This window comes from Megalops cyprinoides, chromosome 21, assembly GCF_013368585.1.
Source record: "Megalops cyprinoides isolate fMegCyp1 chromosome 21, fMegCyp1.pri, whole genome shotgun sequence".
NCBI lineage: Eukaryota > Metazoa > Chordata > Actinopteri > Elopiformes > Megalopidae > Megalops > Megalops cyprinoides.
Genome location: NC_050603.1, coordinates 10,762,445 through 10,787,165, shown reverse-complemented (window position 1 = coordinate 10,787,165; position 24,721 = coordinate 10,762,445). Strand labels below are relative to the sequence as shown.

The 24,721-nt window shown below is 42.9% G+C and overlaps 2 protein-coding genes across 2 annotated transcripts; both read left to right on the top strand.

The window, feature by feature from the left end:
* The first annotated feature begins 2,480 nt into the window (after nt 1-2,480).
* dclk3 (doublecortin-like kinase 3) lies at nt 2,481-10,499 on the top strand. The gene is made up of 5 exons (XM_036516169.1): nt 2,481-2,612; nt 4,552-6,353; nt 6,972-7,104; nt 9,199-9,366; nt 9,913-10,499. Exons 1-5 carry the CDS (start codon nt 2,549-2,551, stop codon nt 10,089-10,091), a joined length of 2,346 nt encoding a protein of 781 aa, XP_036372062.1. The 5' UTR covers nt 2,481-2,548; the 3' UTR covers nt 10,092-10,499.
* A 3,337-nt stretch (nt 10,500-13,836) lies between these two features.
* On the top strand, nt 13,837-22,428 carry cyhr1 (cysteine/histidine-rich 1). The gene is made up of 4 exons (XM_036515743.1): nt 13,837-14,855; nt 18,629-18,867; nt 20,949-21,160; nt 22,002-22,428. Exons 1-4 carry the CDS (start codon nt 14,550-14,552, stop codon nt 22,391-22,393), a joined length of 1,149 nt encoding a protein of 382 aa, XP_036371636.1. The 5' UTR covers nt 13,837-14,549; the 3' UTR covers nt 22,394-22,428.
* The last annotated feature ends 2,293 nt before the right edge of the window (nt 22,429-24,721 follow it).

The following is a 24,721-nucleotide window of genomic DNA, read 5'->3' as shown; positions in this document are numbered from 1 at the left end:
ACATATGTAATATATATATTTTTCAACATATATTACATATGTATTTTACATGTCAAAATGTGTAAATTAATTACAAATATGTCAATTTTGCCAGTTTCATATCACACCACTTCACTTGCATATGTATTACAGTATATATTTCAATTTTAAAATGAAACAATGTGTACATGCAATTACTTATGTAAAAGCATGAATGCTTGATAAATGTTTATAATGCACAATGTACAGATTTTTACATTCAAAGTGTACTTCAGAAGAGTAAAGTGAAGTATCAGCCTGGTGTCCTTAAGAAATTACCCTACTGGCTCTTTCAACCTGGACACTTTATTGCCTCCCCTACAGTTTATTAGGTACAGAATGTCTTGCCTTCCCCATGCCTCGTTTCCTCTTTGTGCCCTGGAGAGGAATTCAGTTTGAAGGACACGAAGGACATTTTTACATGTTTGGATGTGTTACCATTCATTACCGTGGGAATTTTCTATGCTATAAATGTAAACAGAATAGAAACCATAATAGAAACCATGTAAACCAGTTGCTGACCTTAATTCCCCAATAAAGCAACACTATCTGAAGTGCAATTTAGATAAGGCAGAGTAAGCCCCAAACTGATGGATGTCCCATGTGCTATTAATCCCTGACTTTGTCTGAACCAATCAAAAAATCTTTGCTCTGGAATGCCAAATTGTGGCCCCACCCATTTTGGGGTTTCTGAAGGCTCACTCGCAAATTTCTGAGGCCAGATCCCATAAGTGTATGAAAGGACTGAATTCCATTTGATGATTCAGAATGCCAGCAAAGTGTAAACAATATGCAATAATATTAGCACATTTTTCTGATCTGGTGCTCTTGATTAGATCATCAGATCATCTGATCATCAAAGGAAGAGGGGGGGCCTCAGATCAGCCTTTGGTCCCCAAAATCACATTACTGAGCCACAGTGAAGCAGCCATTTTGTACCTTAGAGCTTGCCATACCTCCTTTGAACTGTACTGAGTCAGTTAATGACATTCATTTTAAACACCCCTTGAGGAAAAGTGAGAAAAGTGCCTTAAGTCACTTCACCACTGAAAAGGGTTTGCAGTTTGTACCCTGATTCCTACTGTCACACTGTGATTGCATTATGCGTCCCAGGTCCAAATTCATTTCAAATATAATATTATTTTTCTATTTGTCTTTTTTCATTTTCATTCTATTTGTTCATTATCAATTCATTTTTTGTTGTTTTGAAGCCTACTGATCTGATACTTACTACTTAATAACAGTAATGCGCTTGGTTAATTAGTCAAAGTTAATGATACAGCACCGTGACGTAGTGATAATAAACGCAGCTTATTCCTGGCTCATTTCCCAGGTGTGGCACTACTACTATACCTCTGGGAAGGTACTTAACCTACATTGCCTCATTAAAAATCTAGCTGTATACCATGCGTAACATGTAAAATCGATAAGCTATGTAAGTCGTTCTGCACACTATAATGCAATGCAATGCAATTCAATTACTAACCAGTTCGCGGTTGCATTGAATCTGGGAGCCGATTTACCGATTTCAAAATGATCAATTATCATCAGTCATGTATTTATTAATGCTACAGAACTTCTGTCCCCATTTTCATTATTTATTGAAGGTGTGCAACAAAAACACATTTTTGTTGCTTTATTGTTGCTTTTGAAGGTTTCCATTCAGAATATATAACTAGACAATACCCAAGCACACTGTACAATAAAACAGTTACATATACATATTTAGGGCCAGATATTATGTCTAACTGCAAAGTGTTTCGTCTTCGAATAATTAATATGAGCAAGATTTACGCGTACGATTCTCACAAAATAGCTACAGTTTAGTTAATCTCAGCAACAGTCGAACCGATGGTCTGCACTGTAACTGTCAAAAACCCTCTGCTTTTTGCAGGTAGATGTTACTAGCGCTGCGGCCACACATAGCATGGGGAAGCGCGCTCAATAACTGGTATCGGTGTATCGGAACAGGTGTCGTGTTGGCAATATTCACAACTGGGTATGAAAATGGATGCGTTTTATTTCTTTAAATTAATTGCATTGTAATGAATGATTTGATATCGGGCGTCAATTTTGAAAGATTGCGAACCAAGTTTAAAATATATGATTAAAACTTAATGAATTTAATCTAATTTGAAATGTAGCTATAATGAAAACTGAGTGACGCAACTGGGTAAGGTGCACCGGGAAATGCCAGGAAACTTCACGGAATAATCGGAGTAACCGACACGGAATAGTTATATACTTTTTAAAACTCCACCATGACGTCAGGTCTCTCAAGAACGCTCTGGTGTGAATAGGAAGTACGACACGGCGCTCATTACCTGGTTTTCCAAGTGCTACAGAGCCCGAGAGAGAAATGTGTACACTGGCTCCTCCCACGGGCATTGAGGAACGGCCCTTGTGCGCTTTGGCACACGCGGCATCATATTGTTTTCTAGCAAGCACAGGATCGGTATATGTACGGTATTTGACACTGGAAGCAATACGGCTCGTAAGCTGTCCGCCCTGAGCTGTCAGCGAGAGGGGTATGTCTCCCGCCTGGAAACAGCGCGGCCCCGGTGAGACGTCAGGTCCTAAGTGCAGGCAACCAGGTGAGTACCACGGGGGGAAAAAAACGACCAATGAACAACCAGGAGGTGTTAAAATCATTAAAGATATCTAATTAATAACGATGCTGCAGAACCCTGATTTGCGTTCCAAAAATGATGCAAGAGATTTTCACTATTCCTGGTGTGTGCTGGCGCCAGATCCTTCAGAGAAGGTCATTGTCCGGTTTTATAGTTTTTTTTTTTTTTACAGCACACGGTTCACTGCTAGTCTGGAGAAGCCTTTATAGCCACTTTGGGATACAGATAAATTCTTGTGATGTCAATTCACTAACACTGGATTCCATTTAGCATAAAAAGAAAAGTGATCTTTTCTTGTAGCGTAGCATTGAGTGAATTTTGCACATGCTCAATTGCTTTTTTTTGTTCGTTTAGTTTGGACAAGACAAAAAACTGCACTGTTTTCATATTTCAGTTTTCCTCTCTGACATTGTGCTGTCCATGATTTGACTGCTTAAAAGGCCATAGAAAAATGACAGGACATACGTTTAGTTAAATTGACATTTTCCCTTTCACCTGCTGAGAGCTGCTTGTAAACCAATCCTTGCTTATTTTCTGTATGCCATTAACCAGTTTCAGCCACCATCTTCTTGTTTTCAAGCACTGCAAGTGCTTAAGGCCAGAGGTCAAGTTGCCCTTTGAAATGCCATCACGAAACACAGAAGTTATCTTTAAAATCTGTGGTTTACTGTTGATAATGGCCTTGAGATTTTATGCATCTTATCTCATGCATATAAAACCTAAAATTTTTATGTTTTGAGGGGTTCAGTAGGTCAATAGGTGAATTTGAGAAACATTTTGACATAGATCTTAACACACACACACACACACACATATATATATGTATATATGTGTGTGTGTGTGTGTTGTAAAAGGCATTTATTGAGATTGTTTGCTATATGTATGTATGTGTGTATTATATTTTTTATGCGAAAAAACACAGGAAATGTAATCTAGATAAAAACTTCATTTCCTTACACATGACTGTGTTTAAGAATTCTCCACGATGTGCTATCTTATATTTATATTCAGCCTTTTCACCTGAAGGAATCATGAGGCCTACACTCTTACAGTAGACCTACCTTAAGAGTTTCAGAATAGTTAGACATTTTTACTGTCACTGTCAGAGTTGTACATATCTGAAAGCAAAGCATCAAATGTCAACTTTGCCAGACGTCCTATGGTCAGGCAATTCATTATGTTCCCGCTATGGCCTTTTGTGAGCCCTCAGGGGGAAGTTGGCAGAGTCACGCTTTGGAAAGGAAAGGGCTCTCCTTACAAGTGCGTCCTCTGTAAACGAATATGGGGCGATCAGATTTTTTTTCTTTTCCATCCCCCCGTGACTTCGAGGGCCATTTGAGATTCTCCATTAACAAGGCCCCATCCAACTCCACGGCTCACCTGCGCTGAATTATTAACGCCCTAAAAGGCAAGACAAGATGCTTCCTCAAGAATCTGAGAGAGAGGATTTTCTTTCCCAACAGCAGCCAATCTCACGGTGCCATCGTTATCACATGGCAGTATATTTACTCCATGTATCTGTTTCACCAGCTAAGCAGTGTGTACATGTGTCCAGTTACAGGAGAAGGGTGGGGGGGGGGGTAATATGTGTGTCTTCTTTTGAGGAAGCAGGAGTAATCAGGAGCGGGAAATGTCTCAGACACAGAGAGAAGTATTACAAGTTTGCTGCAATACTTTATATTGTCATCATCAATGAATCCATGATTAAATTAATTGACTTTACATTGTTTATTAATTTACTTTGATTTACTCTGGGAACACTTTGATTTACAACTGGAACACTATAAACATGTCCAGTGAACAAACATGTATTTTCGGTTCTTTTTTGTTTGGACTGAAATAATTAATATAGATACAGCTCTTAATCCTGTTCTTAATAGGAATATCCTATTCTTTATTTCAGGACAGCCAGCTACAATTCAAAAATGCATTCATGACTCAAACCAGTGGACCAATGAAAGGAGATTTCAAGCAACGTACCCTCCTGAAGGCTACAGGACATTTGGAAAGCCACCACTGCATCCTGGCCATTTTGATGACCCCCGATATTACCATGGAAACAATGGTTTCCACACTACCCATGCTGAGAATAGCCCTGTGAGGCCGCGCATAGTAACCGTGGTGAAGCCAGGTGGGAGGACACACCTGAGAAAGATCACCATCCTCCTCAACAGGCGCTCGGTGCAGACCTTCGAGCAGCTTGTTGCCGACATTTCCGAAGCCTTGGGCTACCCCCGCTGGAAGAATGACCGCATTAGGAAGCTTTTCAACCTCAAGGGCAGGGAGATCCGAGGAGTCTCGGACTTCTTCCGCAGCGATGAGGTCTTTGTGGCCAGCGGGAGGGACAAACTGTCCTTGCAGAACATTGAGGAAGTGCTGGAGGAGCTGTACCCGGACAGCCCTCGCTATCACGGTGCTGTGCTGCAGGACTGGGAGAAGGCCCTCAGGCCGGCGGTCAACGCCTCCAAGGCTGACAGCGGCTTCCACGAGGAGCCAGAGCCTGTCCGAAATCTTGTTCCGCAAGCCGCTGACGGTCTGCGGAGGTTCAGAGACAAAGCCTGCCCAGAGGACAGGCTGAGAGCGAAGCAGCGGGAGAAGGCCAGAGGGGAGGGCCAGCGGAGTGAAAAGTCCCAGACGAGAAGAGTCAAGGAAGGCTTCCTTCTCAAAGACAAGCTCCAAAAGCTCAACGCCATATACTGCCCCAACACAAACTACTGCAAGAACTGCACAAGGACTCGAGGTGGGAGGCAGCGGGACGACCCGATCAGAGGAACAGACACGTGCGCTAACAGAGAGGGTCAGGTGGAGGAGAAGGAAAAGTCCCCGGAGATAGGTCGAACGCCACAAAGGTTCTCACGCGGTGTCCACCAGCGTCCACGGTCACCACCGTGGGAGAGGCAAAGCAGCAGGGAACACGACATCAGGAGATCCCAGGAACGTGGAGACAGCATGCACTTCCATGGACAAAAGGAAACTGTGAGCAGCAAGAAGCCCGAAGGGGTGCAGGAGGTGCGTGATGGAACGTCAAATGAAATCAGAGAGCCTCCAGTGGCAGAGGCAGAGGATGACAAAATGGCCCAGGATGCTCTCCAAGGTGGCCAGGGTAGCACAGAGAATAGCAATAGCTTCGCTCCGCTTGTGTTGGAACCCTCGCCCAAAGAACACGGGGACGTGATTTTGCACGACCCACCGGCAAATAGAGGAGAGGAGAAAAAGGAGCAAGGGGAGAACCGTGACCCCGGAGGTCCGCCTGAAGACCCCGACGCCCTTCTCCCCGCCGGCCCCGCGATCACGCGCAGCGCCATGGAGCACCACTACGAGATCGGCCGCGTCATCGGCGACGGCAACTTCGCCGTGGTGAGGGAGTGCAGGCTGCGGACCGGCGGCGGCACCCCCTATGCCATGAAGATCATCGACAAGGAGAAGCTGAAGGGCAAGGAGCAGATGATCCTGAACGAGATCTCCATCGTGCGCAGCCTCTCGCACCCGCACGTGGTCCGCCTGCTGCGCGACTACGAGACCGAGGACCAGATCTTCCTGCTCATGGAGTTTGTCCACGGCGGGGACCTCTTTGACGCCATCACCGAGAGCGTGAAGTTCTCCGAGCACCACGCCTCCCTCATGGTCAAGGATGTGTGCGAGGCCTTGACCTACATCCACAGCAAGAACATCGTACACAGGGACCTGAAGCCAGAAAACCTCCTGGTGAGTCCAAAGTTTTCTTTTGTTTTGTTTTTTCTCTCAGAATCAGAGCTCTCCTTATCCTGGGTTTGTTCTTCGGCATACATTCAAATGTCACTGGATGCATCATATATCATTCACCTCTGAGGATCCTCTGTACAAATTACAAAATCAGCCTCTGTAACGGGATAGGCCTGGAACGGGCCCAAGCGTCCTCTGCCAGGACTGGTGCCAGATTTGTAATCTGGGACCAGCAGGTGGATCCAAAAACAGCAAGCCCTGTTCCAGGAACAGCTGCTGTAAGAATTAATCAGCATCACACGCAGAGCTTTTATTTCTGGGAACGTGTTTTCTGTCATTTTTGCAATGATGAAATTGTGCTACTGTAATCATGCCCAGCTGCACTGAGGTGTCTATGTGTGCCTGTGCCAGCACTTATATGTATTTGCATGTGTTTAAGTACTTGTATATGTGTGCATTTCCATGCACGTGTGCATGTGTCTGCATGTGTGTGCTTTTGCATATGTGTGTGTCTGTGCGTGTGTGTGTGTGTGTGTGTGTGTGCTGGAAGACAGGAGCACCTGCTATGTGTGTCACTCTTTATGGATAATCACCTCTCTCTCCTGATCTTTCTCCAATGAGGTCCAGCGCAACCCGGATGGCAGCAGCTCGCTGAAACTGGCTGATTTTGGCCTGGCCATGGTGGTCACTGAGCCCATCTTCACTGTGTGCGGGACCCCCACCTACGTGGCCCCGGAGATACTGTCAGAGAAAGGTAAGAGGCGGGAACTCCTGGGGACAGGGAACCGGAGTACGACCATTTTGTGCAAACATCTCTATTTCAGCACAAAAGTACAGAATTCATTTCACATGTCCAAGAATGAAGAAATGATTCCACGTGTACACCTTCTGAATGAACAAATAATTGCCATAGACATGTCTTTACCTGGAAAATGCTTTGCTTTTGTGCAATATTAAGAATGACGGTTTTAACGGAATCATAGATGTGAGATTTTGAAGTGATAATCTGTAACACTTTGTACCATTCTTCTGTATGCTTTGACTTAATTTACCCTCATGGCAAAACGTCTCAGGGGGTTAAATCTTGGGGAATTTCTCTATAAGACCTTCCCTGCAGGCTGAAGGTACCTTAGTGGAAAGTCAGAAACTTGGGTTACACCTGAAACTGAAATATGAGGGTATTCACAATTATATGTAATTTTGACAGGTTTTTCTACGAAATAGACTGGGATTTTATGACCACTTTGCATGAACATAATAATAAAAATGTAATAGCCCCAATGTGCCTGATCACTAAGACAGGATGAGAGGGTTATGATTCTTTTGATAACTGATACTAAATTGCTCTTTTATTGGGTTATGATGGTTATCTGCTCAGTAGGATGACTAACAATGCTTGGAGCATCTCACACTTTCTGTAATTTATTCGTATCGTGTGAGTTTGAACTGATGCAATCAAGCAGCTTGTTCAATTGGACAACAGCAGTGTTCCACTTGAAATTTATCCCCAGCCCTGAGGTATCAGAGTCCACTACTCTAACCACCACATCAAACTCTATCCTCTTTTTCATGTGGCCAAATTGTCTGCCAGGCTTTCTGTTCAGTTTTTGTGTCATACAAATATGCCTCCTGCAAAAAGCACAGCAGATCTGATTCAGACAAAGTCACGGGTTGCACAGCAACAACAAAGAGCCTGAAAAATAAAGTGCGAATACTTGATCAAGAATGAGCCACCATTAAATAAATATTGCAAAACATACAAGGGCCTCTCCCTTTGAAAATCTTTGAATTAAGCAATTCAAGTAACCAAAAAAAGCAGAGCTTCAGATTAAAATTTTAGTTATGTATGTATATATTTTAGTTATTTTCTCTCCTAGAATTACTAGGAATACATTGCTTCTGGCTATCAGAAGGATATGTACTGTATATGCATTTGTAAACAAACCCCTGGAAATGTGTTTAGTTGGATGCACAAAGCATGCCTCAAGCTAATAGCCTTGACGTTGCTAATTTATAAATCCTGGGTACATCTGACCAAGCACTTTCCCTGGTTTTTATTTTCTTATACAGCTCTCTTTGCCTTTTAAAGATGAGGCAGCAAGCATTGCCACTGTGGTAACAGTTAGATACCTGGGCTTACAACCAACAGGTTTCGGGTTCAGTTCCCAGGTGGGGGCACTGCTGTTACCTGAGAAAAGTACTTAGCCTGAATTGCCTCAGTGAGGATGTCCAGCTGTATAAATTGGCAATACATAAAAATGTACTGAAAGCACTTGCTCTGGACAAGAGTGTCTGCAAAGCAAATATCATAATGTGTTGCTCTATTTAGCCTCCCCTCCACTAGGGTACAGCTCACCTGCAGATATATACAGTACCTGTCAAAAGTCTGGGTACACTTACTTTTAGAAGGGGTTTTCTGTATTTTTTCTATTTTCCACATTTTAGAATAATAGTAAAGACGTCAAAACTATGAAATAACACAATGGAATTATGCAGTGACCAAAAAAAGTGTTAAATCAAAACTGTCTCATATTTTACATTCTTCAAAGTAGCCATTTTTTTATTTTTGGAAAAAAATTCATACATAGACATCAACTTCATTATATATATTTGGCTAAGAATCAAATGTCAAACATAAGCCTTCAGACCAAAATCCCTTTGTTTCCCATTATGTTAATCAGTTGTGTCCAAATTTTTGACTGGTACTGTACATGTTAATTCAGGCACACGTTAATATGTACAACTGTACAATTAAGTAACGTGTCAATATTAAAAACAAGCTGTGGTGGACAAAAGCGCCTGCCAAGCAAATAAATAATGCATTTGCCTCTGCTCCCCCCTCCCCAAGGGTATGGCTTACCTGTGGACATGTGGGCGGCCGGTGTGATCCTCTACATCCTGCTCTGCGGCTTCCCTCCGTTCCGCAGCCAGGAGAAGGATCAGGATGAGCTGTTCGAGCTGATCCAGCAGGGGGAGTATGAGTTCCTCACCCCTTACTGGGACAACGTTTCTGACGGTGAGAATTTCGCGAAGGAAAAAGCAGGGTGTGGTCTTTTCCTGTGACCTGTTTTGTGTCCATTTTGAGCATGTTTAGCCTATAAGATCCATTGTTTGTTGACTGTAGGTGACCCGTATGGTGCTAGCTCAGCTGGGTACCGGTAATTTGGTCCCTGTGGGTTCTCCCAGGCAGCGGCAGAAAGACTAAATAAGCAGCATGGAAAAGTCTCTCTAGAGCTATCTTTAAGCACAAGGGGGACTGTTTATTAATATTGTTATTATTTAAAAGTACTACTTTTCACAACTTAATTGACCATTCATACTTGTTTTGAAAACCCCATGATCATACGGTACTTTTCATAGCCACAGAATATTTTTTCTTCCCCTCAGAACTTCAGAGCACTTCCCATGTCAGCTCAGGAGAGATGGAGGGATGAGAGGGTGGACAGATGCATACATATTCAAACAGACAGACTTCATTGTTAGATTTCATGTGAATGCGTTCTCAAGGTAACCTTTTCAAACGGGCACATGCAGTAAAGACACATGTTGTCTTGTGTTGTAGGTGCCAAGGGCCTGGTCAGAGAGCTGCTTGTGGTGGACCCTGCAGCAAGGCTGACCGCTAGGCAGGCGCTGAGCCACCCGTGGGTGCAGAATAGAGGGGAGGAAGGCAGCCTCCAGCAGGAGGCGACGATGGGCAGTACAAACCGCCCACCTGTCCAGGACCCCATTTCAAGCCAGTGATCCAGAGAACAACAACGCTGGTGAAACAGACATGGGTACAGAGCGAACGAATCAAATTACTGACTCCTCGGAGGTGGTTCCGTTTGCCACCGTAACGAGTTTGTTTACATTCCTGTGGCTTCAGCCCCTGCAATTCCAGGATGCCACCATCCCCCCAAAAGAGTAAAACTCAACTGATACCAAGACTGTCTGTCCTGGAGGTAAACCCGGAGTAGGGGGTTGTAGTGATGATTTAATGAAACAAGGATGAATAGGCCATATTCACATGCATGTCAGAGGTAGCGGGTCTCCTTCTGTGAGTAATGATGATTTAGCTGAGTGCCAATGACATCATGCGGATAGAACTGACACGGCATGATGCTGCAGAGAAACCATTCAGTCACCTGTCACACGTCCATACACTCTGCTTCAGCGAGGGTTGTGAGATAGATTGCAATTGTGTTTAAACAGCGCTGGATTCTGAATGAATGACACGTTTGTTATCTGACATATGCATATGTATTTTCATTCATTTGGAAGGAGTTTTTTTTAGTTGGTAGAAGTCAATGTCTGTCTTTGGGGGTATGCTTTTGATTATGAGGATGGTTTTGATAATGATTTCAGTATTATGTGAAAGAAAAAAGGTATTAAGTAACACCCATCAGTATTGATCATTACTGCAGTTGAACCAAAGCTGGTTCTCCTGAGAGATCACTTTGTAGTATAGGGAAACTGTACTATGATTTCTGCTCAACGACAGTACATATACTTGTTACAGAGAGTATGTTTACTAATTTATAAGCACAAATGAATACATGTGATCTGTTGGCTTAATGAGGCAATAATACCTGTATATTTTTGGGTTCCAGTATATATAGCTTGTTTGATGAGTACTGTATTTCATCTTTCCTGGTTGTACTCTTTGATGATGAAAATAAATCATCTTCAGTTGTTTGTTATTGAATTGCCTCTGTTCAACACAATATGTTCTTACAATTTGAACACTTTGTCCTAAGACTCTATGTGTATAATTTGTGGGTGCTATACATGTGCTTTGTATTCTGTTTCTAACATAATGACAGCTAACCACAGCAACACCAATTGCCATTTCATATACGACAGTATTCTGAGAAAATAATGAAGAACAAATAAACAGCTATGATATATGGGAACGTGTCTTCTAAAGGGGGTTATGTATTGCATAACATTAAAGATGGGCTACTTATATGTTTAGCTGTGTGTACATCCAATGTATAACTTCAGTTCAGATTGTTAAGATGTATAACTGGAGTGCAGAACGTAGATTAGTTAAACTGAATTATAAGACACATCCCATGTCCAAAAAGGCTATTTATTTTTTTGAATTTGTTGATACTATATACTATATATACTATATATATACTATATATACTAAGGTACTATATATACACAAGATATGGTCTTAACAATGTAAATTTTATTCCCTAGAGCCAATACGATAGAGGTGACTCCACACAAAATCAGGGAAAATTCAAACAACCAGAAGCCTGAACAGTTCAGAAGTCTTTCAACCTGTGTCTATGAAAGACATATAGCATGGCATTATTAGGGGTGCACAAAGCGGTAGCAGATGTTGAGTGGGAGTAGAGAACTAACCTTTGTTTGAAAATCATCCAAAACCTGTGTTGATTTTCATTCTTCAGAAATCCAGGAATTCGAAAAAGAAGCACCCATTAGTACCTAATTCATTTTCACTTGATTGCATCTATTGTGATGGCGCCTTTGTGCATTTTAAGATAAAAACTTATCTTAGATCTCTTTGTTTCATTCACAATGTTTTATTGCAATCCTATCTCTTTGTTACAGGTAAAACAATTGTGAAACGCAGAAAGGAAAGATGCTACTATACAATTGTTGTAACATGTAAGCCCTGCCTTTTTTCATAGCACTCTGGGGTATTATAGCATTGATTTATGCATTGGTACTAGTTATTATTGACATTTTAATTACTGTAGCACTTAGTCTGCATTTTCTGTATGGCAGCAGTTATTGTAGCACTGTGTGATGCCCTGAAGCCTGCACAAAAGAGGTCTGACATTCCCTGCTCTCTGTGTGCTGTCATTCATGTAGACTTATTATATTAACACTTTTTATGTGCACCTTAAATTTGTAAGCCATTCTGGGTAAGAACATATATTCAAAGTAATAAATATAAAGGCAAATCACAAGTTAAAAGGAATCTGGACATTGATGTGTGATCCTACAATTATTGACAAGCATGTTTGTCATGAAAAACAGGTTCAGAACATTTATCAGTGTAAAAGTACATTCTCTGAATGCCTTAATTTGTTGCTCAGGGACTGCGGGTGCCAAGAAGTGGAATGGATAACTTCAAAGTAAACTGTGCTCCACTCAAACTAAATAAAGAAAAAGCAACCGACAGACTTAAAGTCAGCATTCTAAAGGCTATAAAAAAAATCTATTTTGGACTTTAAAAGGAGTCATTCTCTTACATCATCCCACTTGTTAAACCCACATGGTGGTCCTCCTCATTCTGAGAACTGGTCCAGCTGGTCAGCCAAACAGGAACAGCTGCTGCGGCCAAAGTAGTTTGACACCTTATTCAAACTGTGGTAGCTGACTGCAATAAAAGCCTACACCACTCCTTGAGGCAGATGGTACCACGTGTTAGATTAGCTTCAAAAGGTCTGTAAAAGTAGATGAGGGAGTGGCTGACAAAATCCCCCAAAAATGTTTAATTTCTTTTTTCAAATCAAAGTATGTCTATTGAAATTATATTTGGAAAAAAAACCCTTTTATAGTTGGCAGTTTGATACTGCATTTAGTGGTGAGATATGTGCACTGTAATTTCACTTGTTTTCCATGGCTTTTGACACAAGCATTTGCCAGTAATAGGCAGGACAATCTTGGTGAATTTTGGCTGATTTTGAAATAAAAAAAAAACAAAAAAAAAAGATTTTGTCCAGTCATGGTACCGGGGTTGAAAAGACGTCTGAATGTACATGTTTACATGTGACATTTGCGCAAAGCATTCTTGCATTTCGGCGGGGGGTGGAAGCCCTTTCTGAGCTGTCAGCTTGAGTTACACTTCAGCCTAGATGACAAGTGTGTTTTCTGAAGGACATGTTTGTGAAGACAGGGGAAAGACAAGGTTTTTACATTGCATACACACAGGACATTGTATTAAAAAGTACAGGTCTGTTTCTTTCATTATACATGTTACCACATATCACTTCTTGTAAGGATTTCATTAAGCATTTTAATGAAAATTAATTTTTAAAGAAAGATATGAACAGGGTTATTGCACCATACCAACCTAAAAAGTATCATTACCAGCCTAAAATTTCTGAAAATAATTAACTTAATTCCAATTGTGCCTTAGGCAGCAAAACAACATAAAGCGCTTTATGCGGTTTGTTTAGCATAATTAAGTAATTTCAACTTTTTCTAAAGCCTGCTTCATTGGTTAAAACCCCAGTTTAAATTCGCACTACAGTTTTCACTCAATTGTTTTGTGTTGAACAGGTGACGTGATAACGTCCTTTCTTTGTCGCATATCGTGTTTGTTCAGTCACCTTACGAACGCTACTAAACCTGACCCGCAGCGGACTACTGCGCCTGCGCCAAGCATAACTCTTTAAATACCCAAGTCACCTGATCCAACACAACACATCGGAAACAGCCAATCCGTGATGACAGAGGAGGACTGGCAAAAGAAGCCATTGCAGCTGCTGGCAAAATATTGACAATTTGTCAACCAACAGAGTTTTTGATTTGCCGTATTCGCGACCTCTGCTGAGTAATCGCGATATTGATTGGAAGTCGCTGTGAACAGTGGAGTCACTGGGAGAAGACGAGACGGACAGCAGAAAAACAAAGATGGCTGTGTAGTCCAGGAGGCGATTTGCAAGCAGAGTCGCAATACTGTCTGATAATCTCATCGGAGGTCTGTCAGGTCCAATACCTCTCGATCTATTTCGGCTGGGCTTAGAAGGAAGTCCGGAATCGTGGTGCAGAACCGTGCCCCTGATGGGCCGTGGTGCGGGCGCTGTCACAGCGAATAACGACGTCAATAGCACGACAGGGTCCGTTTTGTTCCAGAGCAGGGGAAAAACCTCAAGTATTTTGAAAGGGTGATAGCTAGCTAGCTAGCTAGATAAACTTTTAGAGTGGTTAGCTAGATAGTCACATAGGTGGAGATAACTGACTAGCTATACATTCTGCATCAAACTAAAGGGAGGCTAGCCAGTTCATTAGATTATTTGGTTATTTAAACCTAAATCGAAGCTTGTTTATTTACGAAATAATTGCTCACACAGAGTTGGCTAGCAAGACGGTAAAGCCCACTAGCTAGCTAGCAAAGGTTGTTAGCTAGCTAGAACGCAACCCAGACCTTCGTATTGTTAGGTTGAAAGTCGGATATAGCAAGACAGCTAGTTAGATCAAAAACACAAGTGTGAAAAAACGAGAGACAAATCAATGTCCTCTATGGAGGAGCGGGTGGAAGTAGGAGTTGCGGCAGCTCCGGGCTCTTCCTCTGCCGGGCTAGGTGTAGGGGCAGTGGGTGGCGCCCTGGAAGCGGTTGCGGGGGGTGCCGGGCTGGCCGGAATACAGGAGGAGGCCGGGGTACGGAGAGAGGGGTCCGGGCCCGAATCTGACCCGGACGCGCCGCCCAAGAAGCGGGTGAGACTCCAGGAAGGCGAGGCAGGGAAATTGGAGGAGAGATTGTATTCCGTACTCTGCTGCACCGTGTGCCTAGACCTACCCAAAGCCTCCGTCTATCAGGTAAACTGTTAATTTGGCTTTCATTTCTTTGATTACTTTTTTAGTCGTCGATAGCTAGCTAGCATTTTTTTACAACTTTGCTATAGCTAGATAGATACCTAGCCTGCTAGTTCGTTTGCTAGTGAGCGTTAGGTTAGCTAACGTTAACTTTCCGAAATGTGATGTCACGTTTGAAATATGCGGGGTATCTTAACTAGCTAACGTTAGCAAACTACCATGCGTGGGGCCAACAATGACCGGGGTCAGCAAGTCCGGGCTTGTCTGGCAAAAGGTAAAAAAAGATTTCTTGCGAGATATATACATAAACATAAACTTGCAAGCTTGCGTATATCTAGTAACGTTAATTGTTCATTAGCCTGTCGGCTACTTAACCCCACCAAGGAGCTGGCAAAACACGACCATATTACTAGGTAGCTACATTTGCATGCCGTTCACAATGCCATTGTACTCTAAAATAACCTCAATGAATAGGAGCTTTTTGCTAACTAGCCAGCTGCGTCGAACCGTTTCAATACCGCTTGCCAACGGTGTCACAATGCACGTGTTTTCAAACAAATGACTAGCCATGATAAATATGTACAATATTGCATATACACACACAAAAGTGGTTTAACTTAGTGAAAATTCAACATGAATTGACAGTAGACGTTAAGTGTTTACCAGTGGGAAGAAACACCATGTTTACTTTCAAACACGAAGATGGAACATGAGTTATTTTCTTAATTTTTTGTTTTCAGATTTAAACTTTTAAAATATGAACATACAGCGCAGTTTACACAATAATAGCTGTTATTTATTCAGAGAAACAAACCGTCAGTTTACGCAATCGATCAATGTTTATCAATCACCTTTTAGTATGCCCATCCGACCTCATGTTATACCCCCTCGAGCTCTCAAGATATCCCAGAAACACCACAGACCCCAAACCCTTCTCATGTCGCACAAGACCCCCTTCACCCCTTTGGCCCCACCCTTCAAAAGTCCTGTTCTCCTCCACTGACCATTAATGCTGACTTGTTCCCCCATTTCAACCTGCCTTCATGATTGCATACAGTTTAAAGCTGTTGTGCTTTGAAAGGTAATTGCATAGAGGCTACTATTTTAACAAACTATAGGGACATTAAGAGGTGAAATGGAAGGTTTCCCCTGGAAATTGAGCACAGTAGTCCACCTCTAGCTGAGGACACGCACTCAAATACAGTACTGGACACAATTTTAATTTCATTCTATTTTCATTAAGTCAAAACATCTCTTGTAATGATATACTGTAGATCTCTTTCTGTAGCATGGTAGTCCTGCAAATAATTTGGAAAAAAAGGATTTTTTTCAATGACACATACATGAGTACATGGGTAGTATTTTCAAAATGAAGCACATAACTTTCATTTCTCTACATGACTTGTATCAACTTGTCAAACGTTTGTCCTAAAATGAGATTTTTATTTTCATTTCAGTACTTGCATATCTGACCCCAAACACATGTATTGTGTTTATCTTGCTATTAATTAAATGTATTGGAATACACATGCCAATTGTAGAGTTATGTATTTTACACTAATGTACAATGCTGTGCAGAAGTCCTAGAGATTTAGCATTTTTATAATGATACACAAGGAAAGGAAATATGTATCTTTCTGCCCTTTATTCTTGGTCTCCATTCTTAACAGAGCTTTTCATACAGAAATACATACTTTAAGTCCTGTTTTCACAAGTGACCTATGTGACTTGTGTTGAATGGATAGTGAAACCTGAACCTTCTAGATCTTTAAATTCAACACTTATCTTTGTACTTCTTAACAATATTACCTTTAAGTGTTGTTAATCCTTCTTAAACTCGAGACTAGAAAGCCCAAAAACGTGTCTGTCTATTCTAGATCTTTCCCTGTACTTAATGTATATTACAAGATGAGTATTTTGTTTCATTAGTTAAATCTGCATAAGATCAGGGTAATTAAACTGAAATGAATCCAGATTCATTGATTGTATGTACACATAGGAGGGAGTAAAAGAGCTGTTTTTTTAATTACATGAGGTACATCAGTAGGCTTGGGGTAGTATGTGGTGTAGCTACACTGCCAATGTGTCAACAGATTTTTCATTATAACCTGTGGGTTAAAGTATCCTGTATGCATGTTGAAAATGGAGTTCTCATGTGAATAAACACCATCCAAGATGTCTGGAACAACTTGTGTCTGTCAACTCTAACTGGTAGAAGAATGAAGTAGTCCCAAGGATGCAATCTTTAGGTGACTTTTTCCTGTCTGGAGTCACCAATGCAACCACTACACATCTCTGGCCACAACAGTCACAGTATAATTTCACTGCGCTTCAGAAAAGTTGAAAAAGACAAACAGTAAAAGAAAACAGATATTTTTTCTGGAAGAAAAAAGAAAACACAGTTGAATGCATTGCAACCATTTTTTTCTTTTTATACCTTTGTTACGTATATAAAATTCATTATACATTCCAGACCCTTAGATTTCTGCTTGAAAAAGCTTACCCATTCCCTCAGTGGATATTGCCACTTTCAAATCTTGTATAAGGTGTGGGAATGTTGTCACCATCTTACAGAAAAATACTGGAAGGCCAATGACTATGTTAAACATGCCCACACATCACACATACAAAGCTTCTGTCCATGTGGAATGGTGTGCGTGCCTACTCCTCAAACTTTTCTTTGTTCCCTGCCAAAATGTCTGGTCGTATTTCAAAGATGTAGTTCAATGCCTTCAAATATGTGAATAGACTGATAAAGCAACACAGTTTTGTGAATTCTTTAATCGAAAATACCACATAGCGGCGTAACATTTTGAGTGCAAAAGTCAAGACAAAGTTGACCAGAGAAAGTCTAACTGTGTTTACTAATGTTTACTGGATAAAAATGTAACGTTAAATGTACACTCACATCTTGTACGTTGCTCTGTATAGGAGTCTGCTGGATGTGATGTTATGTACTAGATGTGATGTTAAATTTTGTTCATTGTTCCGGATGGCAGTTTCTGCTGGAAGTGAAAAATGTAACGTTAGATATAATGAAACCAAACTACTCTAATCATGGCTTTCATGTTGAGGACTCATTTTGAATTTTTTTTACAACATATTTGTGCCAGGAAATGTCCTGCTGAATGCTTCTCCCACCTGTTGGCATTCTGCTTAGCAGTATTTAAGTAAGCCAGCAAGTGGCAGTGAGTCAGAGAACTTTGTTTCTTTATTTGCATTTAAGCGATGACATCATCTCTTGTTAGAGCTCTGTGTGCTTCAGTAGCTTTAGTGACATTAAAATGGATTCTAACTCACCTCTCTTGAACCGTAATGTTTGTGTTGTCCACGACAGAGCAGTTGCAGGGGTTGGCTAAATGAACACATGGAAAAAATATATCACATCACCAATTATGTATGTCCACATTGACATGAAATGAGGTCAGCTGTCAGTGTCACCTTCTAAAAGAAGAGCAGACCTGGGCTGAATTCGTAAGTGCCAACCTCAACATTTTTTATCCGCAGTCCTCTCTCAACGGTTGTGAGGCAAAGTGGTTTACCTGTCACTCTGTTTTTCCAGCTTGATGTCTAGTTAAATGTAAGCGCAGCTGTCAAGGAAATTTATAGTGATAGTAATACCAGTACTACTATTGGACTACTACAAATAAGAAGCATACTCTACAATCTGTGCTAATACAAGAGGCACACGCAAGAGGTCTTTGGGCCACCTGGGTAACTTAGCGTGTGTGTCCCCCGGTCCCCCTCCACCTTCCCCCTCCCCCCCACCCTCGCAGTGCACGAATGGGCACCTGATGTGTGCAGGCTGCTTCATCCACCTGCTGGCGGACTCGCGCCTGAAGGAGGAGCAGGCCACCTGCCCCAACTGCCGCTGCGAGATCAGCAAGAGCCTGTGCTGCCGGAACCTGGCGGTGGAGAAGGCGGTGAGCGAGCTGCCCTGCGACTGCAGCTTCTGCCTGAAGCAGTTCCCCCGCAGCGGCCTGGAGCGCCACCAGAAGGAGGAGTGCCAGGACAGGTAGCGTAGCCCTGGCAGGCGCCGGGTACCCCGGGCCGCGCGTGGCGCTCGCCACCTTGTACCGTCTGCCGCTCCCGGTCTGCGTTCTGCCTGCAGGGGCTCCTTAGTCAGGGTTTTAAACTGCTGCTTTCTTCAGACATGCAGCATCAGCCAGTCATGCACATAGGATTAAACACCAACACAAGCCCAGCACACGAGAAGCACTTAGTCATATTTCTGCCCAGATGGTTAATTGCCCCTTTGTTTTTTTTAAGCCTGGGATATTAATTAAAGTCTTCCTGCACAGTTTAATTCACACCAGGGTGTGGGAGTGAAAGTTTCCATGTCCTCTTTCTTTTTTGTGTGTGAAAGCACTACTTGTGCTGCCGTGGAGAATTTCATAAGGATTACAGCACCCGTGGGAGCGTTGGATCATTGCTGAGGGAGGCAGAGAGTCCCGTCCCGTCTCCCCCCTCCCCCGGCCGGTCCTGGCTCTCAGATATTGAGGAGCCTATATTGCGTGCTCAGTAGAGCAGGACAAACATGTGCATCACCCATCCAGCAGAGCGGGGCAGATGTGTGAGGAAGTGTTGAGGCTGACGGTATCTGGAGGAGATCTGCACAACGTGCTTATTATCGGGGGGGGGGGGGGGGGGGGGGGGGGTCACGTGAGGATTTCTGCTTCAACCTGAGGAGGACACATTAAACATTTCTTTGAAGTTTGCACAGTTCCCATAATTTCAGGAACCCAACTGGTTTAACAAGCTTGAACAAACCAATTCCATGTAGAATGCTGAGGTTGTATGCAAAAATAGAAGTAGTGGTTTTTGCCTAAAATGTAGTTGCAAGCCTGAATTATTCAGATTCTTTTACTGTAAACACAACATTTTACGATTCCTAAAGTGGGCCACACAGTGTTTCACATCTTAATAGCACTGTTGTAATTCATATTTTAACACCCTCATTGGGAGGGATGTTTATGCTTTAGTGTTTATTTGCATGTCCACAGATTTTCAGTAATCTTTCAACAGGATAACAAATTTGCATTCCTCTTGGCCCATTAAAGGACAGTTATGTTCTTGAATGTAGCCATGTGTGTTCAAACATGATTATGAGCTAGTAGCTGGTAAAAGAAGTGTTTTAACGGAATTCAAACATTCCTTCATGGTGACCACAACAGAGCAACTTTATATCACAGATGTTCTATGTATGGACAAAATATTTAGCTCTGTATACCTTACATGGAAGCCATGTGTGTTCTGACTTGTAGGCTTGTTATGAGCATTCTTAAAGGGGTGTGGTCTAGAGCATAACATCCATAGCTAACATAGCAATGGAGATGGCAGTGGATTGCTTGCTGGAGGCTGGAACCTCTTATAAGGTAGGGATGATGGAAGGAATGCAGGAGCTGAATATCTGTTCATGATACAACAGACTTCTATTAATACTCAGTGATATTAGATGATTACTGGTTGTCATTGCTGGCTTTTTCTGGGATCAGCAGAGCTATACCGTTCAAATCATAAGAAGTGCAAACGTGAGATCAGACTAATGAGCGTGATTTTTTTTCCCTCACAGTAGTCATTATCCATTTTCGCACATTACATAGACATGTTGAGTTAAGGGCATATCTTATATTTGCTCTTCATTCAATACTTGCACTCTTCTGTGAAGTCTCTCATGTTAAACTGCAACACTCTACCCATATACTTGCGTAAGAGAAGAGAAGAGTTTTGACTTAATCCCTTTGCTTTCATGGAGATGAAAACTGAATTCCACTCCTTTAGGGCTAAACATGTTGTTCCCAAGGAACAAAGGACCCTTCTAGCCAGCTAATCCAAAAATTTGGTTCCATGGCTCCTCAGAGGTGACCCCCCCCACCCATTTTCAAGCTGTTTTTGCTTTTTCAACCACTGTGGGTGCCTCTTAGATCAGTTTTTAAAGACAAAATGACAAAACATGAACTTCCTGTTTTAACCTGTACTGAGATAATCAAAACAGATAGGATGCATAGTAAAATGTCTTTATTTTCTTCTCTGGTTCATATCTCCTAATGGTTCTTAGAAATGACATCAAGATCCTACATCTCTGTTCCCCCCCAGACTCACCCAGTGTAAGTACAAGCGGATCGGATGTCCCTGGCAGGGCCCCTTCCATGAGCTGACGGCCCACGAGGCCGAGTGCTGCCACCCGACCAAGACGGGCAACGAGCTGATGGGCATCCTGGACGAGATGGACCAGTCCCACCGCAAGGAGATGCAGCTCTACAACAGCATCTTCAGCCTGCTGTGCTTCGAGAAGATTGGCTTCACAGGTACGACAGCGCGCAGCACGACATGTGAAGTACACAAGAATTATTGTCAGACGCGGCTCATTTTAGCGGCGGACATTTTAGCAGCACATTTTAAGAAGAATGAAAATAACTTTTTTCCAGCAGTGGTGTATATGTGATAAAGGGACTGAATTAGTTCTTCACGTCAGTAAAGGTTCAGAGGAGTGAAACTGAAAATTCAGGCCTGCTTGCAGCAAATTGTTGTGTGGGTTCGCTGACTCACACCAGTGTGAGATTAACTTTCTTGTTTGTTTGGCTATTCCACCTTCCAGACAGGTTGTGAGCAAAGAATTATTAGTGATTGGGTGTGTACATTACATTACATCACATTCATTTAGCAGACGCTCTTATCCAGAGCAGTTTCCAGCAGAACAGGACAGAAGTATGTCCATTTAAGTTGAATGCAAAACAGTGCCAGACCAGGCTAACAACACTCCCAGATCATTGAGCGTGAGCATAACACTATTCAAGCCCTACAACAAATTAACTGGTGCAACCTGACTAGAGAAGGAAAGGCAAGTATACCTCAATACATCGGTCAATAGAACACAGAATCCAAAATACATTGCAATATTACACATAAAATAATCATCAGGTACTACAAGTAGCAGGTGTTGGGGGCAGGGATTGAGGTGGAACTGAGATGCAGTCTGAAGGTGTGTAATGTGTGGAGCTGGGAACAGACAGCACAGGTGAGAAGGAACGAGACCCAGTTAGTTGTACCTGGATTTTCTGTGAGAGAATTCTGGAAAGCTCACTCTGCTGTGACTCGGTCTCCCTTGCTTCCAGCTGATGAACACAGTGCCTCTCTTTCCCCCTCTAGAGGTGCAGTTCCGGCCGTACCGCACGGACGACTTCATCACCCGTCTGTACTACGAGACGCCCCGCTTCACCGTGCTCAACCAGACCTGGGTGCTGAAGGCCCGCGTCAACGACTCGGAGCGCAACCCCAACCTGTCCTGCAAGCGCACGCTCTCCTTCCAGCTGATCCTGAAGAGCAAGGTCAACTCGGCACTGGAGTGCTCCTTCCTGCTGCTCAAAGGGCCCTACGACGACGTCAAGATCAAGCCCGTCATCAACCACCACGTCTTCAGCAACGACACCAACGAGACTGACTACGTGCCTCTGCCCATCATCGACTCGGTCGAGTGCAACAAACTGCTGGCAGCCAAGAACATCAACCTCCGCCTCTTTATATTCCAGATCCAGAAATGATGGGGACACGGAGGGAGGGAGAGGAGGAGGGAGATGCCGGGGGGGGGTGGGGGGGTGGGAGAGCGGGAGAGTGGGAGACTGGGGGGTGGGGGGCCACAGAACGAGGCTACCACAGCCTTCTCATTTTCACGAGAGAGAAGTAGAGATTAAATGGGCGAAGAGCCTCGGAAAGCACCACTGAACCGAAGTTACCTCTTTGAAGAAGCGAATGAGCGAGCGGTCATTGCGGTGGAGAAGCGCATCGCTATGGCGTGGAAGAAGTGGGTGGGGCGGGAGGAGTGGGAAGGAGCTGGTGATGGGAGGGCTGGGGGGCAGGGGGAGGGGGTTGGGGCTACAGCAGTGAGGTGTCATTGTCCCAAATTGTCTGCTCAGTGTCTGCCCTGTAGGTACCCCACCGGTTTTGTTGACGCGGTCGTCGGCACAGTAAACCGCTGTGTGCTCTTGGTTACCTTTTTTTGTTTACAGATATTCCACGGACCCACAGAGGTCAAAAACCAACATACTCAAACCACACAACCACTCAAGAACAGTAAGGGGAGCATGGGTCCCTGTTAAAGAAAGGTTAAAAGAAATCAGTGCCATTGTGATGGAACCGCACTGAAACGGGTCCCAAGGCCTGAAAGATCATATCTGGCCAGTTTAGCCACTCTGCCACTGTTCTCGACTGGGATTGGTCAAAGTAAAGGATTATGGCTCCTCCCTCCTGTTTCTGGTTGGCTCCCCTCCTTATCAGTTGTTATTTATGATGAACTATAATTGGGTCCTTAGTTTTGCTGCTCTGCATTTCAAGATCTATAGCCTGAAGCCTAGAACATGCTGAGTTTTAAAAAAAGAAAAACTGTAAGCGTCCTGTAAGTGTGCATATCACACTGTAAGAGTTTCCTGCAGAATCATTTGAATCGGGGCTGACATACCAAATCACTTGAAATAGGGGAGTAAGAGAGTTTGTATGTTATGTGCCGCTATGTTATGGCTTGGCTATGATCCCGAGCCATATAGTGCCGCCAAATACACAGTGGATCAAAGAGACACATTCTCAAGCTCACGCTCCTCATCCTCCATAGCTGTCCAGTAAGTTTTTGGCTGCTTTTGTGTCTGTCTTCTCCCAAAGTGTTCTCGCCGCTTTCTTCTTAATGCCCGCGCACATGCTGCATGGACGGACTAATCTTTATAATATGTGACTGGCTGACCTAGTAGGGCGCGGCGGTCGGGATTAAGCCATCCGTATGATTTAAAGATCCGTAAATCTGCAGCACTGATCCAAATAAGCCCCGTGGTTCTGAAGGAAACAGCTGCTGGAACATTACTTTGTGAAATGGTCAGGTGTCATTGACTCCTCTTAAACTCTTCCCCCCTGACATCAAACAGGATTCTGGTGAAAATTTGCTGTAATTTTTTTTTGGCATATTTTAGCTCATAAATACACTGATATATTTACACTGTTGAGCTAATTTCAGTGTGCAAATGCTGATTTTGAACTATAAGTGTAGCAGAAGTAATGGCTACGATCTGGGCTAATACCGTATTGTGTGTTCTAGGCTTTATTATGGCTTTGTTGTGGAGGGATGGGGTATTTCTGTGGAGTATGGCATTGGCCAGAATCTTTGATCCAGACCCTGAGTAAAAACTGTCTTGCTATCCTCCAGATGAAGTAGTTAGAAAAAGTCTTTTTTATTTTTTTTTGCTTGAGAATACAAATTGCTGGGTCGGTGTTTGTGGGCTAGCGCAAGCGCAAAGACATGATTTACTGCGAGGTAATGACTGTGGCTCTGTGCGTTTGCATGGCGAGTTCCTATGCAGTGTACTTTCGCTTGCCTGTTAATGCTCCCGTTCATTCCCCACCAAAAAGCAAACGTCCCACTTCGAGAAGAAGCAGGGGCCTCCATTTCAGTGCTACCCTCGAACCTCATCAACAGGGACAGAACTGCTGTTTTTCACCTCATACCTCCACCTATTAGAGTTTGAGCTTTGCATGCATATTTTAGTTTCTCTTTAAGAATGTATAATTAGCCATATATGCATAACTTTGTAAGCTAACTTATACGTTTTATTTCCTTAACACGAGTATTTGAATATCTGTGAATTTTGCTCTTTTAGATTTTGGTTTCTGTTATCTTTGTGTAGGATTCTGGCCATTGCCAACGTGTTACTAAAGAGTTGCATATTTTTTGGTTTTCCTGACGAACAGACTATGGACTTGTGTATTATATTATGACAGCACATACTGTGAATACAGGCCCTTGCTTTGTCTGTTTTATTTTTTGGGGGGGTGGGGGTGGTGTTAGATATTATGACCCTACTTGACTTGGGGAGATGTAAATGGTGTTG